Below are 14,947 nucleotides of genomic sequence, written 5' to 3' on the forward strand. Positions count from 1 at the left end.
GACTTCATGGGAAACCTGTAATGGATTTCCTGGTTACACGACTGCACTGTTTGACTGTGTAGTACACAGTTAAAGAAGGGATTTATTTATAATTGCACTATTCAGTGTCACCCAGATGAGGATGGGTTCCCTTTTGAGTCGGGTTCCTCTCAAGGTTTCTTCCTCATATCGTCTCAGGGACTTTTTCCTTCCCACCATCAACTCTGGCTTGCTTTCATTTTAAAATCTATATCCTGAATTTATACATTTCTGTAAACCTGCTTTGGGCCAATTTGTTAAAAGCGTTATACAAATAAAATGGAATAAACCTGAGTTAAAAGGGTTGGTTTGTTATGGATGTCATACATTTCTGCATATCGCAGGTGATGTAAATGTAAATATATACCTGCAGTGCTAAGCAAGTGATTGAGTCTACCAACAATTTCTCCAACACAAGATTTGGTCCATGGTGGCTTAGTGCTTAGCACGTTTTCCTCACACCCCTATGGTTAGTGGTTCAATTCCTGTTCGATTCCTGAGTTCTCCATGTGCTTCGGGGGTTTCCTCTGGGTACTCCTGTTTCCTCCCCCACTGACATGCATTGTATTCTGATTAGCATTTCCAAATAGTCCATAGTGTGTGAGTGTGTGCGACTGTGCCCTGAGATGGGTTAGCACGCCGTCCAGGGTGTCCCCCGCCTTGGGCACCGAATTCCCTGGGATAGGCTCCATCTCCCCACGATCCTCTGCAGGATAAGTGGTACAGAAAATGGATGGAAGATTTGATCCATTTTGGAAGAAGATGTACTCTATATTCTCATCATGGTTGCCAGCCTCGGCTGTTTCGCGCATAATATGTCAGACAAATTATATTATCGCAGGAAAGCTATGCAGAACGGAAACAATACAGATTGCTAACGACCGCAATATACATTTAAATATGTGCTCGTGAAAGGTCGCCTCATGCTTTGAAAGATTTTGCTATTGCTTATAAAATGCTGACAAAATTTTCTGGTTAATTTATATTAAGGCAGAACATTTAATAGGCTTTAGACAAACATCAAATATTTGTATAGTATTTTATTTTTTTGCCATAAGAAACTATAAATTACTTTAAAGCAGGTACATGACTATGTATAATTTCCATCATTGGTGACTTCGTTGACATTTATTCATTTAGCAGACGCTTTTATCCAAAGCGACTTCCAAATGAGGAAATACAAGCAGAGCGATATATCAAGCAGAGAACAATACAAGTCGTGCTACCATACAAGATTTATAGTCGAGTTCTAGAAAAGCAAAGTGCGCAGATTATTTCTATATATATATATATATTTTTTTTAAAGGATAATGTGGGGTTGGCGTTTTAGGGGTTGGTTAGGTGTTCACAAAAGAGGTGGGTCTTTAGCTGTTTTTTGAAGATAGTGACAGATTCTGCGGTCCGGATTGAGGTTGGAAGTTCATTCCACCACTGACGAACAGATAGCGTGAAGGTTCCGGAAAGGGACCTTGAGCCATACTGAGTAGGCTTTACTAAATGACTTCATGAAAAATGGTTAATTTCCTCAGTAACCTAACATTTCCTTCCTTGAGCTGTAGATGAGTTGCTGTAGATAATTTTATTAACACCATTAATGAAAGAACACAGCCAGACTATTTATAAAACTGTGGCAAGTTTTTTTTTATTTTTTTATTTTTTTTTTTTTTAACTTTATAATTTTTTAAATAGATATTTGTAGGTTTTAAAACAACAACAACAAAAATAACTGGTGTTTTGGTTCTTAAAATTAACCCAGATGGAAAATAAAAGATACCGATGTGCAGATTACAATATACTGTGCTGAATTTGTGTGCGCTCACGTGTGAATAATGTCCAAGTGTATTTGGCTTGTGTGTGTGAACCTAACAGACTCTTTCCTTTACCCCTGCTGACACTCTGGACAGACCGCATTAAAGACCGTAAGTACTTTGCAGTGTGTGTGTGTGTGTGTGTGTGCGCGGTGGGTGAGGTGGGGGGGGGGGGGGGTGTAGATGTGCATGTTTGTGAGATGCACATGTTCTGTGTACTACATGTTCATGTGTGCTACTTTTTTTGAGATCATATAAGATAAAGGAGATGTTAAATGTAAATAATAAGTAGAGGATGTGTGATGTACGAGATGAGAAATCGGCCTTATTCCATCCATCTGTAGTGATGGTTTTATTAAGGCATCCATCCCACCATCTGCTGTCCACTGCTGTCTGTGTCTCTGTCTCTCAGCCATCATATACATAATGTTTGTCTTTCTTTCCTTTTATTTTTATTACTATTTTCCCTCTGTGCTCCTTTGTCGGTCCTGTCCTGAAAACCAAAAGACCAAAAGAATTTTTTTATTTTTATTTTAATGTTAAGAGCTTGGTAAAGCTAACTGCATTGCCAAGACAAGACAGTATTGTCTCTATAATCCCTTTTGGAGCCAAATACAAATCTACTTCCCTAGCATATAAATTACTTACTGTAAGGATTTAATATATTCACACCACTGCCTATAATATGACATTTATCTCTTGTACACGGCTTATTTATTGGTGCAATGCATATCCCAAGGGGGTCTCTCAGGTTTTATACACCACTCTGTATTTTCTCTCCATCCCCACCACTAGCTTTTCACTGTTGTTTCTTTGTGGGCTGCTCATGCGTGAAATGTCAGACACTTGCAGAACATATCATGTTCACCTAATCTAAATGCATTCGTCTTGCGCTCTCTCAGCCAGCACGCTGGAGACAGCTCCGTGACCCAAGTGATGCTCCATTTCTTGGAAACATTTCCGTTTCTTTGGAACTAATCATGTTTTTGAAAACCAGTTGTACTGTATGTGATGAGTGGAGAGTACGCTTGTTTGTGTTGTGTAAGCGAGGGTTATGGCTTCAGAGCATCAAGGAGTCACATGGATCAGGTGGTCACATGATTGCAGTTGGACACTGTTCTTCTCCATCTGCTAATCGAAATGAAAAACAGGAACGTTCTCTGTACCGCTGCATCTGAAGCATCACACTTAGGAGTAATTGTCTCCATCACTGCCATATTATCTACGCTCTATTTAATACAGATGGGAATGGGTTTGATAAACTATATTCCCTCTCTCTCTCTCTCTCTCTTTCTCGCTGTCTCGCTCTCACTCAATGTCTCTTTGTCTCTAGTAAAGACGCCCCCACAGATAACTGTCCAACCTGAATCCATCATTGCCTTCTCCTCTGATGACATCATGCTCAAGTGTGAGGCAACTGGGGATCCCTCTCCCATGTCAGTATCCACAGCAACAAATTTCCCATTCCTTTCCTCATTTCTGACTATTTTGTTGTACTTAAAGCTGCATGATATTACTTAAATTATAAGTGTGTTTATCTTTTAGTCACGTATTTAGTTCAATGATTAAGACAATTCAATTTATGAACACAATTTTCTTTCACTAATATACCACAACCTTGTTGATGGCTGGTATCTAATTGGTCAGAAGGAGTTGATTAATTTCCTATAACAGCAGCTCTGATAGCTGACTTTACCTGAATCGTGTAAAGGGATTTGTTGAAAATCCTACAAATAAAGAAAATTCTATAGAAAGAAATGAATTCATATGCCACCATAGTATGTTACCACAGACTTATAGAGAGTTAAGGATAATTTATTAATACACAAGAGTAAATAAAAGCAATGTCTTATTCTAACACTGAGATAAAATGAGCTATACTGCATTCAGGTATTATTAAATAATTGCCACAAATTATGATCATGATCAAAATGATTCATTCTTAGCCATATTCATTCATGCCTGACTTTTCACAATCTCCTGCAGATTTCGATGGGTTAAAGATGGAATGGCATTTGACCCATCCAGCATCTCTGGTGTCACCACATTTCTCGATTCTGGGAGTTTTATGGTTAAAGAATCTCCCATTCACCAGTTCCATGGCAACTACACCTGCCTGGCCTCCAATGAGCTGGGCACGGCTGTCTCCAACGAGGTCCACATCATAACCGAGGGTGTGTCCCAGTCCTTACTGCATACCTTGTACTGATTATTGCATTTCTGTCTGCCTTTGCATTGTTTTGTAGTTAATTCCCTCATTTACAGTGAGTGTTGTTACAGACGATTACAGTCAAATAATCAAGACATCATCCAAAAAACTAGACTACAAAATATTACCCAGCCTGATGAGTTTAAGACTCAGCATTTCAAAGGTTTTCTGTGGCATAACAATTTTAGACTTTTAGTGTTTTGAGTTATATCAATAATCTTCAAATGGTTAAAGGCTTATACTTTTAATGTTGGTTCATTTATACCAGGGGTGGGTAATCTTATCGGGAAAGGGCCGGTGTGAGTGCAGGTTTTCATTCCAACCAAGCAGAAGCCACACCTGAATCTACTGAAAGCCAAGATCAACTGATTAAACAGGTGGAATCAGGTGTGCCTCCTGCTTGGTTAGAATGAAAACCTGCACCCACACCGGCCCTTTCCGGATAAGATTGCCCACCCCTGATTTATAATATAATGTCATTCGCAGTTTGCTTACATAAAACCCAGCTCTACCTGCTCTTATCCCTCCTCGTTTTGACCTGACCCTCTGTTTCCTTGACAACGGTTCCCTGAGTAACCAGGTTGAGTCGATATGGTGTAAGCGTTTCAGTGAGTCCTTGTGGGATTAATATGTGCAGGAAGTGCGAGCACTCAGCATGCACACAACTAACAATAGCTCACAGGCTAACGAGCTCATTATGTAGGCCACATACAGCAGGTGCAGCTTTTGCCTCTTAAATATGTTTTATTACATGATTATGAATTATCAATTAAAGATAATGTTCAACAGGTGGATGTTACTTTCATTGCAGGTGTTTTGCATGTCATATATGCAATGCATAGTTATGAGTTCATATATATATATATATATATATATATATATATATATATATATATATATATATATATATATATATATATATATATATAAAACCAGGTCTCTAATATTTGTATATTAGTAATAATTAAAAAACAACTTTGGGTACATTAATTATTGATTATTATTATTATTATTATTATTATTATTATACATATGTATCATTGCAATTTACTAAATGTAATAAATTGTATTAAATATTATTACTATATAATAATATAAATTAGAAAAAAATCTAAATCATATTTATTAAAGATCTTATTATTATTATTATTATTATTGTTATTATTATTATATAATTAGTTACTACTACTACTACTACTACTAATAATAATAATAATAATAATGATAATAATAATAATGAAAACAACATGAGAAGATCAAGAATAATTACATAAAAACTGGGGGGGAAGCGTCAGATAAGACAAACAATAATGGTTTCCCTCTAGGCAAATCACTTTTGGACTGCTATATCTTTCCTCTGATCCTTCCCTATAAATGCCTGACTTCTCTCTCTTGTCAGATACTCCTACAATACAACGTGAGAAGAAGGAGGAGAAGAGGGCGGAAGAAGGAAGTCCTGTTATCTTACACTGCAACCCTCCGCAAAGTTCTGCGACTCCTTTGATTCACTGGATGGATAGGAGTGAGTGAGCCTGTGTGTCCGTTCACACCTGAGAGAGAGATAGAGATAATAGAGAGAGAGAGAGAGAGAGAGAGAGAGAGAGAGAGAGAGAGAGAGAGAGAGAGAGAGACTGCAACTGCATTCCACACCAACACTTCTTGTGTCTGTAAACTTCATTCCTGTTCTGCTGCAGGTCTCCGGCACATCAAGCAGAGCGATCGTGTGATTCAGGGCCGTGATGGAAACCTCTACTTCTCTCATGTGACCCTTGGGGACAGCAGAAATGATTACACTTGCAACGTGCAGTTTCTGGGAGCGCGCATCATTGTAGCCAAAGAACCCATTAGCCTAAAGGTCACAACGTGTAAGTGGAGCCTTGCAGCTCGCTCTCATTATAGTTGATATGTTTTTAATTTATAATGTTTTAGTTTTAGAAGTGCTGGTGCCTCACAGCTCCAGATTACTGAAGATTATGAATGAATGAATGTTCAGTTTTTGTTCTAAGCCAGTCTATGGATGACTGCTATGCAAGTTATTGCAATTGTCCCCTCCATATAACATATAGTGAGTGTATTTTTAAACCAAACTAGAACTCATTTCACACATCTGCTGCATTGGGGAAAAGACACCAACTCAAAATAGAAATCAGTTAACATCTGTTTAATTTATTATATTTGATGTACCCCTGAATGGAGCTGTAAAACCATCAAATCAATCTGAGAATTAAAATAATTTGTAATGCATTATAAACACCAGGAACCATTAGTGTACATACATGTGTCATTTGAATAATTTGTTAACAGTTGCAGTTGACACTCACAGTGGGATTTCAGTATCTATGGGCATCATTTTATTCATATATTATATTGTCGAAACTGTTTGTTCATTTAGACATTAGGGAAGTTGACCAGATAGATTAATGTGCAAGTTCTAAAGAAAAGTTTCTGGATATTATACAATCCTCTACTCTTGGATGTAATTAGTATGGAGCTGTGGAGCTTATGTAGTGTGCTCATATGTAAAATTACTAATCATTTTAGAACAAATATTTTGAGAAAGGAAAAACTTCCTCCCTCCTAAAACCATGCTGCATACTTTGTGCACTGGCTATACCAAATTGCTATTGCATGGTGCCACAAGATGGACTGGTATCCCATCCAGGATGTATTCATCATATGTATGTACTCATGCACATCGTTGCCAGGACAGGATCTGGATCCACCATGACCCTGACCAGGATAAAGCGCTTACTGAACTATAATAACCCTGCCTGTTTGGAAGCGCCACACACAGCTGGTCAGGAGGGAAGGATGGAAGGGAGGAGTGAACACATTCCTGGGTGTAAATCTGACACTTTAGTATGAAGATGCATCTGATGCAACTTCATCTAGTGGGACTGTCTGGCATGTAGCTCACACTGTGTTCTGCACAGCTTGTGATTCTGTGGTTTTTGCCTGATATTTTACATATGCCCATGCTTCTTTTTTTTTTTTTTTTTTTTTTTTGGCGCTTTCTCTTTGCCTGTAGCTAACTCATTGCGAAACAGACGGCCGCAGATGATGAGACCTACCGGCTCTCACAGCTCCTATCTGGTCCTGAGGGGCCAAACCTTCGAACTGGAGTGTATCGTCCAGGGCCTGTGAGTGTGTGTGTGTGAGAATCTTTTATTCTGAAAAAGTGCTGCATTCATACTGACCACACCCCTTTCTCATCTCCTCAGGCCCACTCCCTCCATCCAGTGGGTGAGGAAGGATGGAGTGCTGCCTGAGTCTCGTACATCCAGTAAGAACTCCACAGAGAAATGGCTGCTGCGCTTCACTAACATCTCAGAGCAGGATGATGGGGAGTACCAGTGCACAGCCAACAACTCCCAAGGCACCGTCACACACACTTATACCGTCTCTGTGGAAGGTATGGCTTTGTCTGGCTTTAAACTTATGAGCTGTTAGAACTACTCTAACCTACTGATTCAATTGGGCAGTTCCAAAATGTAACATTTTCAGGGATTTTTAGTCTCTATGTGTCTATGAAACACATCTCCGAACATTATGCCTATACAGTATATAATGTTCCATTGTCTGCCTCTATGAGACCGCCCACTAGACATAAAGATTCATAAAATAGACTGCCTAATGAATATTCATGAATGTTCATGAATATTCTTAAGCTCGGTAAAGGGAGTAATTTTGCACGTAAACACAAGCAGACGTCTTCTGTTAGATCAGTCCTTTGTAAGTTGTTGCTGTTGCAAAAAATGCAGATTCATTATTTACTCTCATGGAATCATGACATAAATCATGGTAGTTATTTAGTGGAGAACTGCACTTCATAGAGTACGTAGGCATTTTGTCATTTGGTCATACAGACTGCAATGGTTCTTTTGGTTATGTAACATCTACATGCAGTAGGAAACAAAATACATCTTGATTAATAGAATTTGTTTTATTAATAAATAATAGAATTAAGATAATATTAAGCTAGGATTAAATTAATTAATATTCATGTTAATAGAATTAAGTTATTTCTAACATGTGTATGGAATACCGTGCTCTTACATTAACGATGAAGAATTTCTCTATTTTGGGGGCACGGTGGCTTAGTGGTTAGCACATTTAACTCGCTCCTCCAGGGTTGGGGGTTCAAATCCTTTCTCTGCCCTGTGTGTGTGGAGTTTGCATGTTCTCCTCATGCTTCAGGGGTTCCCTTTCCCAGTCCAAAGGCCTGCGTTGTAGGCTGAATGGCATTACCGTATTGTTTGTAGTGTGTGAATGTATGTGTGATTGTGCACTCTGACAGACTTTCACCCCATCCAAAGTGTCCACTGCCTTGTGCCCCAAGGTCTCTGGGATGGGTCCCAGGCTCCACGGTGACCCTGTGTAGGATACGCGGTGTGGAAAATGTATATCTGGACATTGTCTATTTAGTGGTTTTTGGAAGGTGCAGATTTTTGCTTGCAAAAGTTTAGCCTTTCTTGAATGCAGCACGGTGAGAGGTTCAATATTGTGTATTTACAAGTGCACAGTATACAGTATGTTTGTCGTTTCACTCTAGCTGCTCCGTACTGGATAAAGGAACCGGTTAGTGAACTGTACGCCCCAGGAGAGATGGTCCGATTGGAGTGTCGGGCAGACGGGATCCCAACTCCGCAAGTCACCTGGAGTATCAACGGATATCCTCTCTCGGGTAACTGCAAAATGATGAAGCTATAATAGTTTAGTCAAAAATTAAACACACACAATTTTCACTTCATTCCAGACATAATCAATCGACTAAAACAAGCTTTTTTTCTCTTGGCACTGGAACTACGTGACTAATTGAGCTAACAATCCACTAGCATTGATCATATGGAGACCAAGAGAAGCAAATGGAGGTTAATAGCTAAAATGATTTTGGGTGATATAATGTGTGTCTGAAATGGTGCCATATTCTCTACAATCAGCAAGGTTATGCATTATGGTTGCTCTGCATTCTCTTAGGTACATTGTTTGGATACTAATCCCAATCGGTGTATTGTGGGATTTCATAAACACACTGGACATTCTCCACAATGCTTTCAGACAAAGTGACAAAAGCTCCCAAATCGATTTAAAACCCGTGTTAGCATTATAGCCTCCGAACAATCTAAAGAGCGAAATGTCAGGTATGTCCTGGGTGACTGAGTATATTTGGGGTTAAAGTCCTAGCATTTCTATCATAATCACTATTTGTAATATCTCTAGCTATGCAGAGATTCAAGGAGGGTTAAAAGTGAAAGAAACTGCTTTCTACGCTTCATGTAGATATTGACCCGGAGTCGCGGCGTACTGTAAAAGGAGGAACTCTCATACTGGAAAAGGTGAAGCTGAGTGACACTGCAGTGTACCAGTGCAAAGCCTCTAATAAACACGGCACCATACTTATCAACACCTACGTCTTCGTCGTCGGTGAGGGCACTTCAACGTTTAGAGTAAAATCTTTATATTAAACCTACCGCTTTTGCCAAAAAAAAGTGAGTAATGGAACGGGTGTGTGTTGCTGTTTCAGTGCTTCCTCCACAGATCCTGACGGAGGACTCGTTGTTGTACAGAGTGACCGAGGGAAAGACGGCCAAGTTGCAGTGCATGACCTTCGGTTCGCCTCGCCCGAAAGTCACATGGTGAGGTGCAGTCATAGCGCTAATGTGCTTAATCACACTTGGCGTTATTAGAGATCGGTGATGTGACTGTCATATTGATATGCCACTTTTCATGGGGGCTGTCTCTATTAACATTCATGTATCTGGTAAAATTGTAGATGATTCATCATGAATCGATCGACAAAAGCGAAAACTACTCAGTGATGCCGATGTGCAGCTGTGAAAACGTAATGTCTGTTCGAAATTTTTGATAGCAGCCAGCTAGCTAGCTAGCTCAAGTGCTAACGTGATTTGTTAACCTAACAACATTTAGTCAGCTACGTATGTTATCGACTCCGGTTTCCTCCCCCAGTCCAAAGACATGCATGGTAGGCTGATTGGCGTGTCTAAAGTGTCCGTAGTGTATGAATGGGTGTGTGAGTGTGTATGTGATTGTGCCCTGTGATGGATTGGCACCCTGTCCAGGGTGTACCCCGCCTTGTGCCCGATGCTTCCTGGGATAGGCCCCAGGTTCCCCCTGACCCTGAAAAGGATAAGCGGTATAGAAGATGGATGGACGTATGTTAGCGGAAAACTAGCTAAATATTTTCTAAAACCTAGCCGAATGCTTCCCATATCTAGGTATGAATAATTCCCAGTGATGGAAAGATTGACAGAATAAAATAATAAAAATAACTATTTTAAGTAAAATATTTCTGATAAGAGTAATCATTGGCAGTTTCTCTGATGAGGTAGTGGTGTGTCGTTTGCGCATGTGTGTCAGCTCTTTAAGACAAATCTTTTCTTGGCTAAAGGGTTCATTTTAAGTAATAAAGGTATCAAGGGGAAATTTATCGGGGCAGAAGTAAAAATTTACGTTAAATTACAGAAACGGAATTAAAAGCAAAAATTAAAGCAGATGTATTCCCAAAACATATTTAAGTACACTAACAGCAGATAAGGCAGCCGATGTCTACTTCTTTACTACATTCCACTGGTAATAAGATAGGAAAGTGCAGAGTCCGACTCAGAAATACAGCGAGTTATGGCAGAAAAATCTTTCAAGTATTATGAATTCTTGCAATATCACAGTATGCAGTTATGAGTGTGTGACTGTATGTTTGTGTGTGTGTGTGTGTGTGTGTGTTCTCAGGGAGCGTGAAACCTGGGACTTTGTCATTTCCAACTCCAGGATGAATCAGCTAAGCAATGGTACTCTGGAGATTAGCAATGTATCCTACAATGATACAGGACTGTACACCTGCTCAGTGGGTGAAGACAAACTCAGCATCACTGCCGAGCTGGAAGTCCTCAGTGAGTAACCGACACAAACATATGCTCACACTTGATTTATTTATTTTTGTTAAAGATATGTGCTCCATTTTCTGGACTAGAATCAGATACTGACTATATCTTTAATCAAAGCTTTGCAGCTTTTTTAATATTAGTTTTCATTAGAGTAGGTGCTGGTGTGAGCTGTCTGAGTTTCCGTTGGGTAACCACTGTTTCCTTTGTCCTTATCAGACCGGACAGTGATCGTGAATCCTCCTCAGGCCCTGTATGTTCAGAAGGGGAAGACAGCCACCTTCACCTGTCAGTACCAGATGGACAGCAATCTGGGTCCACCTCAAATCCTGTGGAGGAGAACCAACAAGAAGCTTGATGAATCCTCTGATATAGACAAGTAGGATGTCAGAATATTATCCACAAAGTGCGAAAGTTTTACTGCAGGAACGCATCTCTGTGGATAAGATTGGACTATTTACTTTTCTTTATTCAATCAGATGACATTAATGTTATTGTTATTACTATTACTGTACTTCAGGTACATAATTGACGAGACAGAGCTCATAATAAATGATGTCCAGGATGAAGATGAGGGTGTTTATAGTTGTGAGGTCATAACAAGTCTGGACATGGCTGAAGCTAGTGGCAGCCTCACAGTTGTTGGTATGACATTTTTTTTTTTTTTTTTTTTAAAGTCTATGGAACAAAAAAAGTTTCTACATTACCGTACACCATACATTTGGACTGGTGTGTATGTGAATTCTACAGTATCCCTTCTATGTATGTTTCCTTTCTCTCGCTTTCAGATCGACCGGACCCTCCTTCCATGCTGCAGATCACTGAGCTTGGAGATCACGCAGTAACTCTGTTATGGGTTCCTGGGGATAACCACAAAAGCCCTATTTTAGGTACATGAGTGAGGATTTGTATAGCACACATTAGATCTATGTTGCCTTTAATAAGAGATATTAAACATCATGATCCCCCTGTCTGGAAAAAAATGTTCTGTCAATTTGTCACGGTATAACGCAGTCTTCGGTCCATTGTGTGCCATTATTAATGATCTGTGTCACTATTGCTGTGGTTTAGGTACATTGATAGGGAAGGGCCCACAATTCAATATTCAGTTCTGTTTGTTAGTCATTTCCACTAGTTAAAAGTTCTGAAAAGTTTTCTCTACTTTCTCTATTACTCGCATTTAGTTCTTATTACAGTTGAGTGCAAAAGTTTATGTACCGAGTTGAAATGAAATGGTGAAACCAACATGGTGGCCTAGGAAAAAAATGTTCTACTATATATACTTCTATAAACTACAGACTTTCCTGAACTGAAATATGCATCTCAACCACAAGTAACATGAAAGAACTGTAATATCTGGTTCACTTCACTGGAACTATAGGGACGAAACCAGCTAGAGCATGACAGTGCCCCTGTGCTCACTGGTTTATAAAGGCGTGGTTTGAGAAGGTTGGTGTGGAAGATCTCGAGTGGCCTGCACAGAACCTTGACCTCAACCCCACTGAACACCTTTGGGATGAACGGGAATGCCGACTACATGCCTGACCTCACTAATGCTTTTGTGGCTGAATGGGAAAATCCCCACAGCCATGTTTCAAAATCTAGTGGCAAGCCTAGATTATTATAACGGCAAGGGGGGACTAAATCTGGAATGAGATGTTTAAAAAGCACATATTGGTCTGATTGTCACATGTCCACATAGTTTTGGCCATATACTGTACAATATAAGTGACAAAATCATAGCCAAAGCAAGTGAAATTTTGTCTGCTTATAAAGAAAGTGAGATTAAAAGGGTTTAAACTGTATAGTGTATGCTCAGCATGTTGCCTAATGTTGTATTCGGTTCCTATGTCTATATCTTACTAACTACTTGTGGTGTATATGTGTAGAGTATGTGGTGGAGGCTGAAGAGACTAGCACCGACACAGAGGAGTGGGAGGAGCTTATGCGGGCAGCTGGAGACACTCGGCGCACCAGGCTCCCACTGAAACCTTTCCTCTCGTACCGCTTCCGGGTCATTGCCATCAACAAGATTGGCAAGAGTGACCCCAGCCAGCCTTCAGTAGCTTTCTCCACTCCTGCAGCTCGTAAGAACACATTCCTTTAGCTTAGACCAAAACATTGTGATAATTTGAGAGTGTAAGAAACAAATTTGTGTATTAAAAAAAACTCACTCGCTAGCGCACTTTAGAGAAGGTCATTAGTCACCCTAAGTGACTGCTTTATGGTATTGTGAGAATGTTTTAATATCATTTTGTCCACAGGACCAAGCAGTAACCCAGAAGGAGTGCGCAGCGAGTCCCTCGACCCAGATACGCTTGTCATCACATGGAAGGTAGGAACTAGGAAAATGTACTGAGCTGATCAGACAGGTCTGCAACTTGTTTTGGTATTGTAATACAGCTTGATTTTTGTATGGAACTCATAGCGATGTGTTCTTACAGGAGATGGATAGAAGGAGCTTTAATGGCCCGGGTTTCCGCTACAAAGTGATGTGGAGGAAGGTTGTAGGCAGTGGGCCATCTTGGCACTCTAACTTTACCACCTCACCACCCTTTGTTGTCATGGATGTGGGAGATTTCAGCGCATTTGACATTAAGGTGCAGGCTGTTAATGATCTGGGAGAGGGCCCAGAACCTAAATCTACCATCGGCTACTCTGGAGAGGATTGTGAGTTTCCTGTTAATAAGTTGGCTAAAGCTTTATCCCATTAGTCTAATCATGACATGATTTTTGCCAAATTCCAGATTTGGATAAATGCCCCTGTCTGGGCCTGCCATGTAGTATTACACACAGTCATTTCTAACATCTTTTTTGTACCAAAAGCTTAAAGGAGCAATTTTGTAATATGTTAAGCACTCTGCTGACAGTGAGCTGAATTGAAATTGGGTTGAAAATAATGACCAGCTTTCCTCTACACCCTAACTGGCCCCACCTACACTCAGTGTTAAATGTGTATGCCTTGTGGGATGTCTTGAGAGGAAGAGGGGCTGAGCTGAGCAACACTGTTTCATCTGGTGGAGCTAATTTCCCAGCCAGAAATGAAGAAACTAGCCAAATCCACTGATGATAGTAATGTGATTCATATTGTTTTTTCCTTGTATAAGTGTAAAAAAATGCACAAACTGCACCTTTTAACCAATACAGAATACAGAAAAAATCATAACATGATGCAAAAGTGGTGTACGTGAACTGTTCTGGTCATCCCAGCTATCTCTGACTGTGTGTACTTCAAATTCTCCAGAGGCTCAAATGAGCAAATGTGTGTCTCCGTGTGTGTGTCCTTCAGATCCCGTGGACGCTCCTCTGAATGTAGGAGTGGATCTGCTCAACAGCACTGCCATCGGGGTAACGTGGGCCCCGGTAGACAGCGAGACCGTGAAGGGACATCTGATGGGCTACAAGGTACTGCAACACTCTGCCATAAAAATATCTTTACATGCTTTAAAGAGCTGTCTTGACTCAGATCCCTGAAGGCTCTCACTGAAGTACAGAGATAAAAGTTTAGCACAGGCACTGTGATCTCTCAGGGCCTCGAATCTCCAGATTCACATCTAAGGATCTGTATTCTGTCCTGTGGGAAATGAGCAAGCCACCAGAGTCTGTTTTGAATGTTGAAGTTCTAAGCAGATTTGAACCATTTAATCGCACTGATAAAAGAGAGTAGCGAGTCCTGAATTTGTCGCTGTTCTCCTTTAAGATCCACCTGGCGTACTACGGTTCCTGCGGCAAACACCATCATCAAAAGTGCATCAGTGGAGAAGGCGAGCCACTGAATGTGGTTGTAGTGACAACCAGAGCTAACGAGGAGAAAAAGGTTCTGGGAGGCCTGCGGCCGTATTCCTCCTATTCTCTCACTGTTAGTGTCTTCAACAGCAAGGGAGATGGACCCGAGTCAGAAGCCCGGCCCTTCCACACGCCTGAGGGAGGTGAGAGAAGCAGTGGTTAAAAAAAAAAAAAGAGTAGAAGGTTTAGGAACCCTGTGTACTTATGCTTTTCTGGCCATAAACACA

General features: G+C 40.3%; 1 protein-coding gene across 4 annotated transcripts in view; it reads left to right on the top strand.

Annotated features, from left to right (window-relative positions):
- l1cama (L1 cell adhesion molecule, paralog a) overlaps window positions 1-14,947 on the top strand; it is a 56,339-nt gene that overhangs the window by 32,197 nt on the left and 9,195 nt on the right. For 3 of the 4 annotated variants that reach the window (XM_017487843.3, XM_017487845.3, XM_047160271.2), the window contains exons 3-21: window positions 1,923-1,937; window positions 3,160-3,262; window positions 3,813-4,000; window positions 5,435-5,557; window positions 5,730-5,900; window positions 7,064-7,175; window positions 7,257-7,447; window positions 8,588-8,719; window positions 9,316-9,459; window positions 9,560-9,671; window positions 10,783-10,943; window positions 11,154-11,313; window positions 11,455-11,579; window positions 11,723-11,824; window positions 12,824-13,021; window positions 13,199-13,269; window positions 13,379-13,604; window positions 14,224-14,339; window positions 14,635-14,863. In XM_017487843.3, coding sequence (XP_017343332.1) covers window positions 1,923-1,937; window positions 3,160-3,262; window positions 3,813-4,000; window positions 5,435-5,557; window positions 5,730-5,900; window positions 7,064-7,175; window positions 7,257-7,447; window positions 8,588-8,719; window positions 9,316-9,459; window positions 9,560-9,671; window positions 10,783-10,943; window positions 11,154-11,313; window positions 11,455-11,579; window positions 11,723-11,824; window positions 12,824-13,021; window positions 13,199-13,269; window positions 13,379-13,604; window positions 14,224-14,339; window positions 14,635-14,863 — 2,679 coding nt within the window. The remainder of the gene's footprint in view (window positions 1-1,922; window positions 1,938-3,159; window positions 3,263-3,812; window positions 4,001-5,434; window positions 5,558-5,729; window positions 5,901-7,063; window positions 7,176-7,256; window positions 7,448-8,587; window positions 8,720-9,315; window positions 9,460-9,559; window positions 9,672-10,782; window positions 10,944-11,153; window positions 11,314-11,454; window positions 11,580-11,722; window positions 11,825-12,823; window positions 13,022-13,198; window positions 13,270-13,378; window positions 13,605-14,223; window positions 14,340-14,634; window positions 14,864-14,947) is intronic. The other variant, XM_017487846.3, reaches the window with a different exon arrangement.

The sequence above is a fragment of the Ictalurus punctatus genome, chromosome 15 (assembly GCF_001660625.3).
Source record: "Ictalurus punctatus breed USDA103 chromosome 15, Coco_2.0, whole genome shotgun sequence".
NCBI classification, from domain to species: Eukaryota; Metazoa; Chordata; class Actinopteri; order Siluriformes; family Ictaluridae; genus Ictalurus; species Ictalurus punctatus.